This window comes from Mustela putorius, unplaced genomic scaffold, assembly GCF_011764305.1.
Source record: "Mustela putorius furo isolate JIRA1106 unplaced genomic scaffold, ASM1176430v1.1 tig00003845_pilon_pilon_pilon, whole genome shotgun sequence".
Taxonomy (NCBI): Eukaryota; Metazoa; Chordata; class Mammalia; order Carnivora; family Mustelidae; genus Mustela; species Mustela putorius.
Genome location: NW_025421998.1, coordinates 88,253,927 through 88,268,855, shown reverse-complemented (window position 1 = coordinate 88,268,855; position 14,929 = coordinate 88,253,927). Strand labels below are relative to the sequence as shown.

Below are 14,929 nucleotides of genomic sequence, written 5' to 3'. Positions count from 1 at the left end.
TCTGCTTCCTTGAATCTCTGCATTCTAAAAAAGCTTTTTAAAATGCATAATTAAGGTCTTGTCATGTTCTTGCTAACTTTCTGAAAACAGGGACTTCACTTTATTACTCAGATTTTCTAAAATGTGGCACAGGAAAGAGAATTCAGAATATCAAAGCTTGTAGCGTTAATGAGAAAATAAAATGCAAACATTCTGTAGCTATCCTGTGACCTACTTATTCATTCTGAGTAAATATTAAAGCCTAAATGTGCCTCTTGATGTGTAATGATAGTAAAATAATTATTATAGCCACTAACATCAGGAAGCCTTTACTATGCGGAAGGAACTAAGTAAAACCCTTCATATTAAGAATAGAGAATTCACAGATTAATAAAGATACAATGATTCCCACTCTCATGGAATTTACAGTTTAATATGGAAAGGAGGCATTAAACAAATGACTTTGCACATAATAAATTACTATTGTTTTGAGAGTCATGACAGACAAGAGCAAGAAAGTGAACACGATATAATGAACTTTCAGTCATGAACAGCCTTGGTGAAGGCTGATATATATTCAAATTCCACCAGAAATACCATTCCTTATAGTCTTCAAAGAGGGCAAAGAGGGTGCCTGGGTGGCTCAGTGGGTTAAAGCCTCTGCCTTCGGCTCGGGTCATGATCCCAGGGTCCTGGGATCGAGCCCCAAGTTGGGCTCTCTGCCCAGCGGGAAGCCTGCTTCCCCCTCTCTCTCTGCCTGCCTCTCTGCCTACCTGTGATCTCTGTCAAATAAATAAATAACATCTTAAAAAAAAAAAGTGCAAAGGAAAAAAAAAGCCACACATTTTTAATAGCTATGAGCACATTATGTCTTTTTAAAATACATAATAAATGAAAGGAAAATACAACTTCTAGAACTAGGTTTACTACTGAATCACTGGGTCCACTCTAGTACAGAGGCCTCTGTTATGTTGATGATTTAGGATTCATTTGGTATATTTGGATTAATCTAAAGATGCCCCGGTATAAGTAAATGTGATATATCGCTACCTTTGAAACAGGAGTGTGTGATGAGGAGATATCTTTCCCATCAGGGCCTGCCGGGCTGTCTCATATTGTCTCTCTATAGAATCTCTTTCCTAGGCAAGGAATATGATCAGAAAATTATATTGATGTCAAAAATAGGTCAGACGGCGAAAGTAGCTATAATCACTATCTTCTTCTAGAGATTGTCAAATATGTGGAAAGAAAAAGGGGGAAAAGGCCTAAAAAAAACAACTACTGGTTCAGTGGAAAGAACAAAAACTTTATAAATGAAATATTTTTATGAAGACCACAATTTATCAACTTTATTTGACATCTAAACAATAATGTGACAATTTCTTGTTCATGTTTATACATTTTTTATCTTTCCAATGAGATCATCTCTTATTATTGTCTTTTTGTCTTCCCAGATCTTTGCACACAGAATAGTCAAGTTATTGATTATATCCAACAGTATTTCAGTACAACCCTGAAATAGCTCCCCCGTGTCACCAGCACTTCACCATCACTATATACTTAGTAAACATTTGAGGGGGATACAGAGACATAAAAGACACAATCATCACCTTCAAAAGGTTTTTAATCTGGTGGCAAAAGGGGATTTAAAAAGACAGAGAAAAAACCAAGAGAGCACATGCTGTTTTATAAATAGTAAAATGGATATCTGTACATGGATTATGTAATGGAGTGTGATCTGTTTAGAAACTGTCCAAGCGCTGGATTTCCTCACTTTAAGCAAAGCTGACATATAAAATTCTCAATTTACAGAAAAGATAAATCAGCAAGTGCTTATTTGTTTTACATAAAAGTCTCATTTATAAAGGGATTTGTAATAACATTTATTTTTAAACAGCATTCTTTGCTTGCAGTAACTGAATCTGAACTAAAACTCTCTGATTTTAATGTCACTACCAGGCTCGTCTGTAAGTTGATATTTAGTTAAAATCACATAAGAAATGACGACAAACAAGTATGCCAAGAAAAATAAACACCAAAGCTAAGGTTGTGAGCTTGCAACTCCTGGCTAACCGCTTGTTTTAGCCTTGGAGGTTAGCATAGTTTCAAGCGGTTGTGTGTGTTTTAGGGGAATTTTTCAAGAATTAACTTTTAAGGGTTAAGTTGATGTGACTCTAAAGGCATTTTTGCATTACAGAAACTAATCTGCAGTAATGGTTCTACTCTGTGGTGATGCCAAGGTTGGTGCAGTGAACACCTCTGGGAAAGAAGTTGCACCCCAGAGACCAGAAGACCCTTTGGTCACTCCTGTGTTCCCCTGTACACAGCACACACACCTGAGCACGAAGAGGGAGCTTAATCTGTATCTTTAATGTACAACCGTATAAATTTGGGGACACAATATGAAGTGTGAATAGTGTCTAGCGTTCTCTGTGATCTGGAATAAAATTTGCTGTCGACGGTTGCCAGCTTAAGAAATTCTGGGTCAGGCTTTTGAAATTGTTTCTTAGACACCATGACATATGACAGCTAACAACAAAACTCTCAGGTGTCTATCTGGTCACCATAGGCTCTCGGGTGTCTATCTGGTCACCAAGACCATATAACAGTGTCCCTGACCATTAGCTCTGTGATTCTGTCTTAAGCAGGTCAAGAAGAAAGTAGCATTCGACTGGATGGATGGGGTTTGCAATGGGACAAGAGAGGAGGAAAGAAATTCTATGTAAATTTCACTACTTAAAACTATCTGTTTAAATAACCCCTAAATACACCTAAATGATTTCATATTACTACAAAATTACTATATATTGACAAACTCCACTATCGCACTCTCAGGTTAATTTGTTATTCTTGTTCCTCAATTTCTCCAAAGCAGTACACATATTTTCTATTGTGATTTTACTTGATACCATCTTCTTTTTTTTCTATATTGATCCTTGATTTCAATTACATCGTGCCTGGGAGGATGACGTAATAGTGGAAGCACAGTCTGGATCTTTCAGAATTCTCACACAAAAATAGAGCAAGCAATGGCCAAATAAAAAACATACCAAAACATTAACAAGAATACTAGATGAGGAGATACCCCCCTAAATCCCCTCAAACCCCAAATCAGAAGAGGAATCTCCCTCAAAGCCCAAAATACAGATGATCTTAGTGGCACCACCACATGGCACCAGTGACTATGTGAGAGAAAGGCGAAGGAAGCAACAGGGGGACTAAAAGACCCTCGTATTCACTAGGAAGAAAAGCAGCACAAATGGGCACCACAGCTGGAATCCAGGGGGTGCTTCTTTCTACCTTAATAGTGGGTAAGAATAAGGGGTTCACAGTAAGTTCTGAAGCAGCTGGCTCAACTGTGATTTCTTGAATCTGACCCATTATGGCTCTCTTCTAAGACAGAGCCCCACTCTAAAGAAAAGCTAATGGGATTGGAATCAAAATTAATTAGGTGGGACACCTGGGTGGCTCAGTGGGTTAAGCCTCTGCCTCGGGCTCAGGTCATGAGGGGCTCTGCTCGGGAGGGAGCCTGCTTCCCCCTCTCTCTCTGCCTGCCTCTCTGCCTACTTGTGATCTCTGTCTGTCAAATAAATAAAATAAAAATCTTTAAAAAATGGTTCCCTCTCTCTACTCCCCCCCCCCCACTTAAAAAAAAATTAATTAGGACAGCCAACAGAGAAAAAGAGAAAGTCTAGACCAAAGTGGTAGAGGGCAACAGAGCCCAGAAACCCCCAACAAAAACTGAAACCCTCAAAAGAAAACTGCTATAGGGGTGCCTGGGTGGCTCAGTGGGTTAAAGACTCTGCCTTTGGCTCGGGTAATGATCCCAGGGTCCTGGATCAAGCCCTGCATCAGGTTCTCTGCTCAGCAGGGAGCCTGCTTCCCTTCCTCTCTCTCTCTCTCTCTGCCTGCCTCTCTGCCTATTTGTGATATCTGTCAAATAAATAAAAAATAAAAAGAAAAAAAAGAAAACTGCTATATATTTTAACACAATTTGAAAAAACCATGATTCCTTATAAAAGTTTGAAAAAACTAACTTCACATAAGAATGAGAAATTTCCTAGTAAAATCTCAAAATTAGTATTTTAAAAGAGAAGGAGACTAACCCCTTTACATACAGTGAAAGCATTCATTAAACAGATAAAATCTGTCATCTACTATTTCAAAATTAATTAAAAGACATTAAGGAAATGGCACAAAACATTAAGGAACAAATAAATTACTTTTTTTCCCCCAGAGGGAGAGAGCATACAAGTGGGGGGAAGGGCAGAGAGAGAGAGAGGGAGAGAATCTAAGCAGACACCATGCCCAGTGCAGAGCCCCACATGGGGCTTAATCTTATAACCCTGAGATTATGACCTGAGCTGAAATCAAAAGTTGGATGCTTAACTGACTGAGCCACCCAGGGACCCCAATAAATTACAATTTTTAAAACTCCTAAGTGAGGTGACAGAACTCAGGAAAAAAATCAGAAATATAAGGGAAAAAAGTCACTTCAGAAATGAAAACTAAACCAGAAGTAAGAGAAGAGTAAAAAACAACAAATGACTTCAGAGGGATAGAAAGAGAATGGAGGAAATTTTTTTACACTCAAAAAGAAACAAAGAGGTAATAAGAGTCTAGAAAAAATGACAAATATTTAAGATAGACAAAGATGATCCAACATACAAACAATAAGAGCCCTTGATAAACCAAAACAAGCAAACAGGATAGGTCACAAAACCAACAATTTGAGTCTCAAGTATGACAGGCTGTCAACGGCAGGCAAGAACTCAGGATATGCTGCCCCCAGAACACTTCCTGGATCTAGTAGAGAATGTGCCTAGACAACAAAACTACTAGACATTGGCCTGAGGCCTAATGATGAGTATCAAGTGTGTATGTATCTGAGAAGTAAGACAAAAATGAGAGTTAAAAGGGAGCAAGTGTATGACTATGTGCTGAGAGTGTAGCTGTAAAACAATCACAAATAACTGGGTTATTGGAGAACATGTGCAAACAAATTTTTAACTGTTCTCAGTCTTTCTACTGGCACTAATCATATTGGTATTATTATTTGGAGACTCTTCTGGACACAATCTGGATGAAACACATGAGAAGTTTCACAGACATTAAACTACAGTAGACACCATAGTTCTATCATCTCCCATGTCTTTCAGAATCCGGATGCTTGGTGTGAAAGAAAGGTATGTAATAGAGAAGACGCATAAAAATCCTCAAGTCTTGAATCTGAATCAGAAATATTAACTTGAACTCATGAGGTATTTTATCTACAGAAAAAGCCTAGAAGCAATCAGCAACCCAGCAGCAACAAGCACTCCTGGCAACCACATGACCTTGCGCTATCAACTCCCACTTAAAGAAACCAGGGCTCTTTGGAGAAGAGATGGTTTGCGGGTCTGGGGCAGGTAATACACAGAAGAGTGTAGAAGATCTTGTCCTAACAGAGAGCAAGATAGCTACTGAAGTTGACATGGGTCATATTAAAGGACACAGGAGCCACCTAAAGAGGCTCTCAATGGCCTCTTTTGAGTTTCAATAGGATACAAAATGCAGTGGGTAGATACATTCAATATGTAGAAATCAAGAACATAACGATCATCAATGATATTTAAAAATCAATTGGTCACCTCCAAAGAATAATAGGAAACCATATCTTGAGAAAAAAAGCACTTAGACACTATTCAATAATGTGAGGGAGCTCAGCTCAGGGAGCTTGTCCAAGATCACACAACTTAACAATGTCAATTTTAACTCCAAAAGAAAAATGCTTTCTTCTACTCAGATGTAATTTTCAGGACATGACATTCACCAGATGTATTAGCTGCAGTGATACTATAAAGAGATGCTCCTCTCATCTACTGTGTGGCTATCAAGTGGCACAGATCACATTATTGAATAGAGTCGTCCTTAGTAGATATAGGTACCCAATATTTTGTCACCACAGATCCACCTTCTCACTGGCCTTCATACATTCAGGTACTTTGTGGGATTGGACAGGACTAATGTGCCATACACACACATTTGCTAAAGTGGCTTTGAATGAATCAGCCATTCAGCAATTTTTTCTGGAGAACTGGTTTTTGGTAAGCTGGTCTGCCCAGAAGTGAGGGTATCCCCTCAGGAGGTCAGGAAATCTGGTTGAAGAAAAAGATACAATTGAAGTTCAAGTGGAGTTTGAAAATCAATCTTCCTCTGGAAGGCAAAGATCTAGTCACAGTTCCAGAGCAGGAAATCTTCACTAAGCCACCATAGCTTTCATGCATGTCTTCCAGGCAGCCAATCAGGCAAAAAGAGGTTGCAATTAACAGAGAAACTAAAACATAGTGATACCTAACAAAACTCATTAACCCGGACTTCTATAATTAATAGTATATGTGTTGTATAAATAAAAACCTTTTACTGGCTAGTGTTTGTTACATTTTTTTGCAACAGTAAGAAAAGAGCTGTGTATTGTTTTTTTTTGTTTTCTTTTACTCAAAACTAAAAACTGCATTTAAGAAGAAAGGTTGATCAAAATTATATTTACAGTTCTCCAGGAATATTTCAGAAATGTTCAAATTAATATTCTCTGGGAGTCGTTCATCAAAGTAAGTATCTTAAGCTAAGAAGAGAAAAGAAAGCAACAAGGATTGTATAAGCAAGGTATGAGGAAATACACTGGGTACCTATTTAAACTCATATTAAATTATGGTCAAATCCATGGAAAGCATTTGATATTGATAAACTATTAGAGTCACAAGCAAGAAAAATGATGTTAGCGATGTTTTTCCAGACTTGAAGAACAAAGACTACTACTCTTCACATTTCTTCCTAATGGAGACAAGCCATGTGGGTCCTAGTGATCCCAGAGATGAGAAACAAAACACAGCTGTTGGTGTATTAGGCACCAGTAATCCTGAGAATGTCTCCATGCTCCATTAGCCCATTTTCTACTCAAAGAAGCAGTAGTAGAAGGGCTAGAGATACACAGACCTCATCCACCAAAGAGAAGAGACCAGAGGCATCTCTACCAGACTATTCCGTTCAGTAAGGGCAGGATCAGTTCTACTTTGTTCTAGGGTCTAGAACAGGGTCCAGTAAGCAAATACCTGATATCTACTGAAAAGCAAATCTAATCCTTATACACAGTAGGGATTCAACAAATTCAAGACATGTGAGAAGAAGGGAAGATGAATGAGTGAGAAAAAAGAAAGGGAAAGAGTTAAGGAAGGAAAGAGGGGAGAAGGGGAGCCTTCCACATATGGGAATGGACAGGATGGCTAGGAGAGCAAAGGCTCTTCGTAGGACTGCTAACCTACAATGTCAGAATGAACTCATCTTCCAACAAGCCGTCACACAGATTATGAACACTACTTTCCCACATGGCCACACCTCCTGTAGCTCATTATTTCCCTTTTCCCAGATTTATATCCAGGAGGACAGGAAGCGAAGTCTCAGCCCCTAGGAAGCTCGCACCCTACTGTGCTCTACTACTGTGGTCTGAATTCTTAACTGTCTTCCAGTCCTTCAGATTCATCATGTAGTTGTACCTCTGTCTGGTTTTGGTTTCAGCATCACCCTTGGATGAAAACCCTGTAGACCGCCCTTGATTTTTCAAGCTGTGGGAAATCCTACCCAACCCCAGAGAGGTTAAGTAACTCATTGAGGCTTGTCCAGCTAGTGAACAAATGGCACTCCTTTCACTACAGCAGGTGCCCTCCTAAACCCCCAGGTGCCGGCATCCCTTGCGTCCTTTTCAACCTTTACCACCTGCTTCTCTCTCCCGAGGTAAGCAGTCTCCTGGCTGCTATGGTAACCACTCCTTTTTTATACTTTTATCACCCAAATATGCATCCCCAAGTATTATGGTTTAGAATTCCCAATTTTTCATTTATATATTAATAGAATCATATAGCGCACATTCTTTAGATTCAGTCATTCTTTGGTTCAACAGGATGTTTGAGGGAGATAGCCATGGAGCAAAGTTTGCTCATTTTCATTACTATACATATTTTAACTACATGAATATTCAAATTTTCACTTGGCCTATTTATTGCTAGTGGACACCCGAATTTCCAGTTTAAGACCACTACACACAAGGCTACTATGAACATTCTTGCACATACCTTTTGGTGCACATGGCCCCACATTTCCATTGGAATCCCACTGCTGAGTCATGCTCAACTTTAGTGGATAATCCCTTTTATTTTCTCAAGAGTAAAAATTGAACCTCCCACCAACTGTCCTACAAGAGTTTCTACTGTTCACATCCTAACACTCAGCTCATGATTTTAGTGCTTCTAGTGTATGTGTAGCAGCATTTCACTGTGGCTATGATTTGCATTTCCTGATAAAGAGGTTGACTATCTCTTCGCATGACTATTGGCCTTCTGGATATTATCCCTTGTAAAGAGGTTTTTCTGTATATTTTTTCTTACTAATTTAAAAAAAGTTTTTTTTGTTTTTGTTTTTTTAAAGATTTATTTATTTATTTGACACAGAGAGAGAGAGATCACAAGTAGGCAGAGAGGCAGGCAGAGAGAGAGGAGGAAGCAGGCTCCCTGCCGAGCAGAGAGCCCGATGCGGGACTCGATCCCAGGACCCTGAGATCATGACCTGAGCCGAAGGCAGTGGCTTAACCCACTGAGCCACCCACGTGCCCTAAAAAAAAGTTTTTAAATATATTCTAAATAAAAGCATTTTGTTAGTTATATTTATTATAAATATCATCCTGCTCTGTGTGCTTTCTCTTTTTTCCTCTTCAATTCTGTTTTTTTTAATTGACATGTTACTAATCTTAATGTTCCTCAATGTTTTAAATGTTTCCTTCGTAAAAGTGCTCTTTGTATTACATTTAAGGAATCTATACCTGCCTCCAAGTCATAAAAGTCTTCTCTTACATTATCTTCTAGAAGTATTCTTGCTTTGTCTTTTAACATTTATATAGATAATCCACCTTAAATTTTGTAATCACATTTTGACATACATGTAGTTAGAAGCTATGCACAAGTAAAGGGTAGAATATTCAAATTGAGACAGAAAGACCTCATGTGCACAGGGAGTTTGGGGTAGATTGAGCAGAGAAGAAGAATGCTGTCTTCAATTCAATGGGAAGGAGCTTCAGAGAAACAGAACTCAAAAAGCCTAGACGATGGAAATTTCCACCTATCCATTACTGTCAAATGGTTCCCTTGATAGCTTCTAAAAGAAAATATGAATACATTAGACCTACAGTGAAGACACCCAAAAAAAGTGTAAAAATTTCTTCTTTTGGGAGGGAACAATTTAAGATACAGATTTTTGACAGAGGAAGTTGCTATTCCTTTCTTCAATCCACTGAAAGGTTTCAAAAAATACATGGAAATTTATGTTGGGGAAAGTAAAATGAGCAAAACAACATTTTCTCTAAAGGGTTGCAATGAAAGGTACACAAGATGATTTACACAAAAGCCTTTTCCAAATTACAAATGCTGTGTAAAGGCTATTTATGTTCTCTAACATAACATGATAACATCTTTCTAAAGCTTCCGCTGTCATATTGCTCATTTCGTCTTGTTAACAACTACACAAAGGTTAAAATCTGAAAAGTACTTAAAATTTAAAAATAGCATCGAATCCATCATCTTTAAAAGAAAACGAGACACTAAAAATAACCTTAGGCACATTCTGCCCCACATATATGACAGCAGCAATATGACAGCAGCAATTGAGTATTTTGTACCTATTTCTGAAGAATGTATTCTGGTTGTTGGGGATTTGATTTGCTTCTCTATGAAACTGTTGTTACATTGTTTCTCTACCAGCACTGACTGGCAAAGATATCAGAACCTCCAGGCACAAGGTGTTTGAGGATCGTTACCATCAGGGATCCGTCACTGCCAACGCTCTAACAGGTCTAGATGTTCTAGACCAAGCTATGGATTCCCTGGACAACTGGGCTGAACAGTTTTTTGGGAGGTGACTGCCAGGAAGGAGTGACCCATGGAAAAGTTCATGAGACTACTTTGACCCCAAGTGGCCTGCACTACCTTCCCCCTACCCCGTCTACCACCACCAACATGGGGGCCCCTCGTAGGATCACACCGCCTTTTTATCATACCCTTCCCTCTCCAGTTTCTCCAAACTTTTTATTAACCTTATACTGAAATGTTGGTCATGAATTACAGTGAAAAACACATTGTGTGTCTGGGTATTTTTTTTTTTTCTTTCCCCCATTTCTCTTCTTCTGACCTTCTTTTCTCACTCCTAAATACCTGATTGCCCTTAACCAGACAAAATCTGTCTTTAGTCAAGGCTGGAGGTTCTCTAACAGGTGAAATTCAGATTGGTCATATTTAAACACATCATGAGTACCCGCTCACGGGCAGTGGGGCACGGCACATGCATGGTGTGCGTTTCTCATTAGCGTTATGTGAGGTGGTGTAGCAGGACAGCAAAAGTGGGTTGTGAGGGGTTCTGGGTGTCAGGACGCAGACTTCATTATGAAGGAGTAAATGTGTGGCTAAGAATTTGTTCTGGACTTTACGTTGTGGGTCTGCTCTGTCCTGGGGACAGAAAGAAGAACCTGTATTAGCAAGCTAAGTCCCAAGAAGCATAAAGCCATCCCAGCCAAGAAGAGGGTAACGAGTGTAGAGAGAAAGGGGTAGACTGACCGGTAAAGAACAGAGATTTCCCCGGATGGGAAGATAGAGGCTGAGAGGCTCTTCTGGGAGAGAGAGCTCCCTAGGGGCCAGTCCTATGTGAGGGCCTGGTAGCAGAGGATTTGGAGAATACCAGTGCCACTGGCTCAGAGTGGAACTCAGGCCCTTAGACTAGGGCCATCTCCATGGTAACCATGGTTTTCTAGAAGCCAGGGTCTCTTCCTCAATCTTCCAGGAGGGTGTAACCCTCAGGGTTCTTGAACTTGACCCAAAGACTGGGAGTAATCCCAACTCCTCGTGGCTGATATTTGACTTCCCACAGATCCTGGTTGATGGCAACAATTCCAGAATTAATTTATTTTGGATAAATCAATATGATGTTTCCTGCATTGCATACCATGGTACAAATTCGTATTATTGATAAGTGTTCGGCGTGCACGCACCCTCTGTTCCTCCTAGGAAGCCCTGATCCGTACCTGAGCTGTTTACCCTTCTGCAGGGGACTGGACAGTCTCGCATGATCTCTGGGGAAGGGCTTGAAAAGTGCAGCCGGGCCAATTAGATTCTCTTGCCTCCCACAAAACGAATGACAGAGACCGAGAGAAGTGGCCAGGAATTGGGAGCACAGAGCCAAGAGGCCACAGAGAGTCAGGGCTGAGGTGCATGAGAATGGGTTTAAACGATGTGAGAGGGAAGCCTGTGTGCGTGGAGGAGGCCAGCCAGGAGAGACAGGACCACAGAACACTCGACAATCAGGAGCGGAGATGACAGGAAGTTGATGACTCTGGAAGGCAGGGAAACCTGAGCACCTCACTCGTTCCTTCTAGAGCCTGGCAGTTCCTGTGAGGTCTGTACTGCAGCCCTGCTCCTGGTGCACTGGGAATCCACTCGCATGTTTTCTACGCAACTACCTCTTATGTGAACTCACTTGCTCGGGCATCTGCTTCTTGCCCCTTGAACACTGGCGTTGTGGGACTTAATCCAAGTACACTGCACAGCTACACCTGGATATACTACAGCCCAAGACTTTTCATCGGAGGTAACCAGTCTGAGGCTTTCAGACATCACCTACAGTTCTGACTTTAGAGTCTGATGTGATTATTTGCCAACAACAGCCTCACCTTAAGGAACCACCAACGAGGACCTGACAACCAAAAGGCAAGTCCTATCGCATCTGTGGTGACAGCAGTGACTATGAGTTAGGCCTCTTCAAATTCCCAGACCCTCCTACAGAACTATGACAAAAGGAAACTGAGCACAACCTAATCTGCAATCAGAGCTAAGGCTGCACTCAGTCCTCCCACACAGACTGATTTTTCTGGGTGGTCCTGGAACCTGAACTGCAACAAAGTTACAGGAGTGGCTTGAGCTCTGCCAAGTTACAAAACAGGGCCTAGGAGTGGACTCGATTTCAAGTCTCAGCCCAAGAACACTGGACATTTTACCCCAACAGGAAAGCCAGTTTTCTCTTGAAATGCATATTTTACCACGTGAGCGCTGTCAAAGTCCTTTTCTATTCTTGTTAAAGAGAAGAGCTGAGTGTCCAAGTTTTGATTAAGGGCTAGGGAAAGGGACTCACGAAAGCTACGCTGAATATTCTTTGTAGAGCCCAAGTCTATTCGTACAGGTGTAGAAAGAGGCTAAAAATTTGTCTTCAAGACAAACCATAAGAAACTCTCAATCTCACAAAACAAACTAAGGGTTGCTGGGGGGAGGGGGTTGGGAGAGGGGGGTGAGGTTATGGACACTGGGGAGGGTGTGTGCTATGGTGAGTGCTGTGAAGTGTGTAAGACGGATGATTCACAGACCTATACCCCTGGGGCTAATAATACATTATATGTTTATAAATATATATATATATATATATATATATATATATATATAAATAAATTTGGCTTCAGCTCATACCAGTCAGAAAAGAATTTTGGTGAAACTTAGTCTCAAAATACCAGATCCCCTTTTGGTCTGAGCGGAGCAATGCTCGGCTGCAGCTCCGCCCACCCCCACCCCCCCTTACCACTGGGGTTTTTTTGGCTGAAAGTCTGGCCCATAATTTCACAAAGTAGTTTCTGTCTGTAGAATCCAGGAAGTCACATAGATTCAAAGTGGAGAGCTTCCGAGCAGAATCTTCAGATTTCAGCAGAGGCATCTTAGTCCCTGGGAGGGAAGAAGCCAAAGTTTGCAAATGAGAGGCACGACATAGCATCAGGGGACTTTCTGAAGTAAGGAAAATGCTTTGTATCTGGATTGTCCCAAACACAGAAAACTCAATACTTAAAGTCTGTGCATTTCAACTTGAGAGTAACACAACTAAAACTATGTCTGGGTGGCTCAGTCGGTTAACCGTCTGCCTTCAGCTCAGTTCATGATCCCAGGGTCCAGGAATTGAGTTCTGCTTTGGGCTCCCTGCTAGTGAGGAATCTGTTTCTCCCTCTGCCTACTTATGTGTACTCTCTCTAACAAATACCATTATCTTTAAATAAATAAAAATAAAATAAAATAAATAAATTTAAATTTAAAAATATCTTTAAATAAAATAATGTCTTAGAAAACAAGATCATAATTATTACTGATTATAGTAAAGTCAGGCCACAGCACCTAGTAGACATGTCCTGGGAGTACACTTGGTGCTCATCAAGATAGGCTTATAAAGGGAACTGAAGGAAATCTTGGCACATACGATACCTTCCAGATACTTAAACGTCACACTGATAATCACTTTCTGTTTCACAAAATTCTCCTAAAAGACTAGGAAGAAAATAAAACATGCAACACTGAGAAGCAACTTAAAAAAATAATGGAATGGATGATGAGATCACTGTTTGACAGACTTTATTCATAAATAATGCTGAAAGTGTCCTTTAAAACATTATTAGAATGTCCAGAGACCTAGGATATAAAGAATCTAAATTTCTATCACTGCTCATCTACAGAGACCCCTGGTGTAAATGCTTTTGGATATATATGAGCATCAACGATTTCAGGAATATTGCTTTAAAAATGCTAAAGTAAAAAATTTTTAAATGCCAGAATAAATGATCCCCTCATGTTCCACCAGTCAAATGGCTGACTGAGCAGACATGGGAAGCTCTCTTGACCCAAAGATAAGAAAACACTAGATGATATATAACAGAAATGTGTCATACATAGCACAGCTGAGAAAGCAAGAAAGAAAAATTTCCAGGTGCTGGAAGTGAAGGTTCCCAGTCAGAAGAGCGGGAATCGATGCCAAGAAATCCGAGTGCTCCTGCGGCTGAGGTTTCTGGACTGGGAGAGGCCCGTCCCTATGTTCCCGAGGCAGAAGCCCTGGGCTCTTGATACTGTGAGAAGCTGCAAAGCAGGTGTCTGGGAATGGCGGTGCACAGACTAAGGGACTGTGGTTGGACACGGAGTTTCGGTAGAACTGAGGATGGAAGCACCTGTAGGAAATCAGGCCCGTGATCCTGGGTTATGTGCTTGTATGGAGAACCTGAACTCAAGCTCCCACCAGATGGTGTGACGGTCCCGGGCCAGGGAGATAAGGAGAACACTGGTAGGCGAGTCAAAGTATTTAATCCTGTGGGAAAGTCTAAAGCTCCACAAACCAACACCTGCCTTGAGAAAGACAGAGAGACAGAGACAGAGACTCAGAAGATACAAGAAGTAAGTCTGCACCCGAGGAATTCCAGGCAACAGGGCAATCTGAGAAGTGCTGCGGGTAACTACGGTTGTGACAGTCCCAGTGACAATAAGGAATCATCGCATGTGGAGACCTTCTTTGTTAAATCTTCATGATGGAGAAACCACTCAGTCCGTATTTGTTGAGTACCTGCTGTGCCAGCCAGGGCTCTCGATGTTGGAGATTCGGCAATAGATAAAAAGTCCATCCCCTGAGCTATGGGAATTACAGCCTCATGCTGGAGAGAGACGAACTTTGCGTCAGATGCTACAGGCGGTAATTCGAGCAGTGAAGCGATGGGCAGCCAGATAAGGGGACAGAGCAAGAGAGGGCATGGCGGTCAGAGAAGATCTATCTAAGGGGGTGACATCTGAACAGGCAACTACAATCACAAGAAAAGCATTCAACTGTCTGGGACAAAAGCATTATCATGCAGAAAGAGATGCTTTTTTATAAGGACCCAGGAGCATGCTTAACTGAACTATGGGAAAGAATGGATATGGCTGAAGGAAGATTGGGGGGGAGGGGCATAGTGAGATGGAGATGATGGGGACTGTGCTCAAGAAAAAGAAAGAAAGAGGACGCTTGTCACCTTGATGGGACTCTGAGAACCAAAAGCATTGTGAAAAAGAGCAGAAGAATTTGAGAAAAGCTATAAACAATTAAAAGT

The 14,929-nt window shown here is 40.8% G+C and overlaps 1 protein-coding gene across 3 annotated transcripts in view; it reads right to left on the bottom strand.

Annotated features, from left to right (window-relative positions):
- The window catches only part of LRGUK (leucine rich repeats and guanylate kinase domain containing), a 109,317-nt gene that overhangs the window by 16,441 nt on the left and 77,947 nt on the right, over positions 1-14,929 (bottom strand). For 2 of the 3 annotated variants that reach the window (XR_006601410.1, XM_004741736.3), the window contains exons 16-17: positions 12,619-12,758; positions 1,030-1,118 (exon numbers count right to left, since the gene is read on the bottom strand). Coding sequence is in view for 1 of the 3 variants with exons in the window: in XM_004741736.3 (XP_004741793.2) it covers positions 1,030-1,118; positions 12,619-12,758 (229 nt within the window). In the remaining 2 variants the exon portion in view is untranslated. The remainder of the gene's footprint in view (positions 1-1,029; positions 1,119-12,618; positions 12,759-14,929) is intronic. The other variant, XR_198647.3, reaches the window with a different exon arrangement.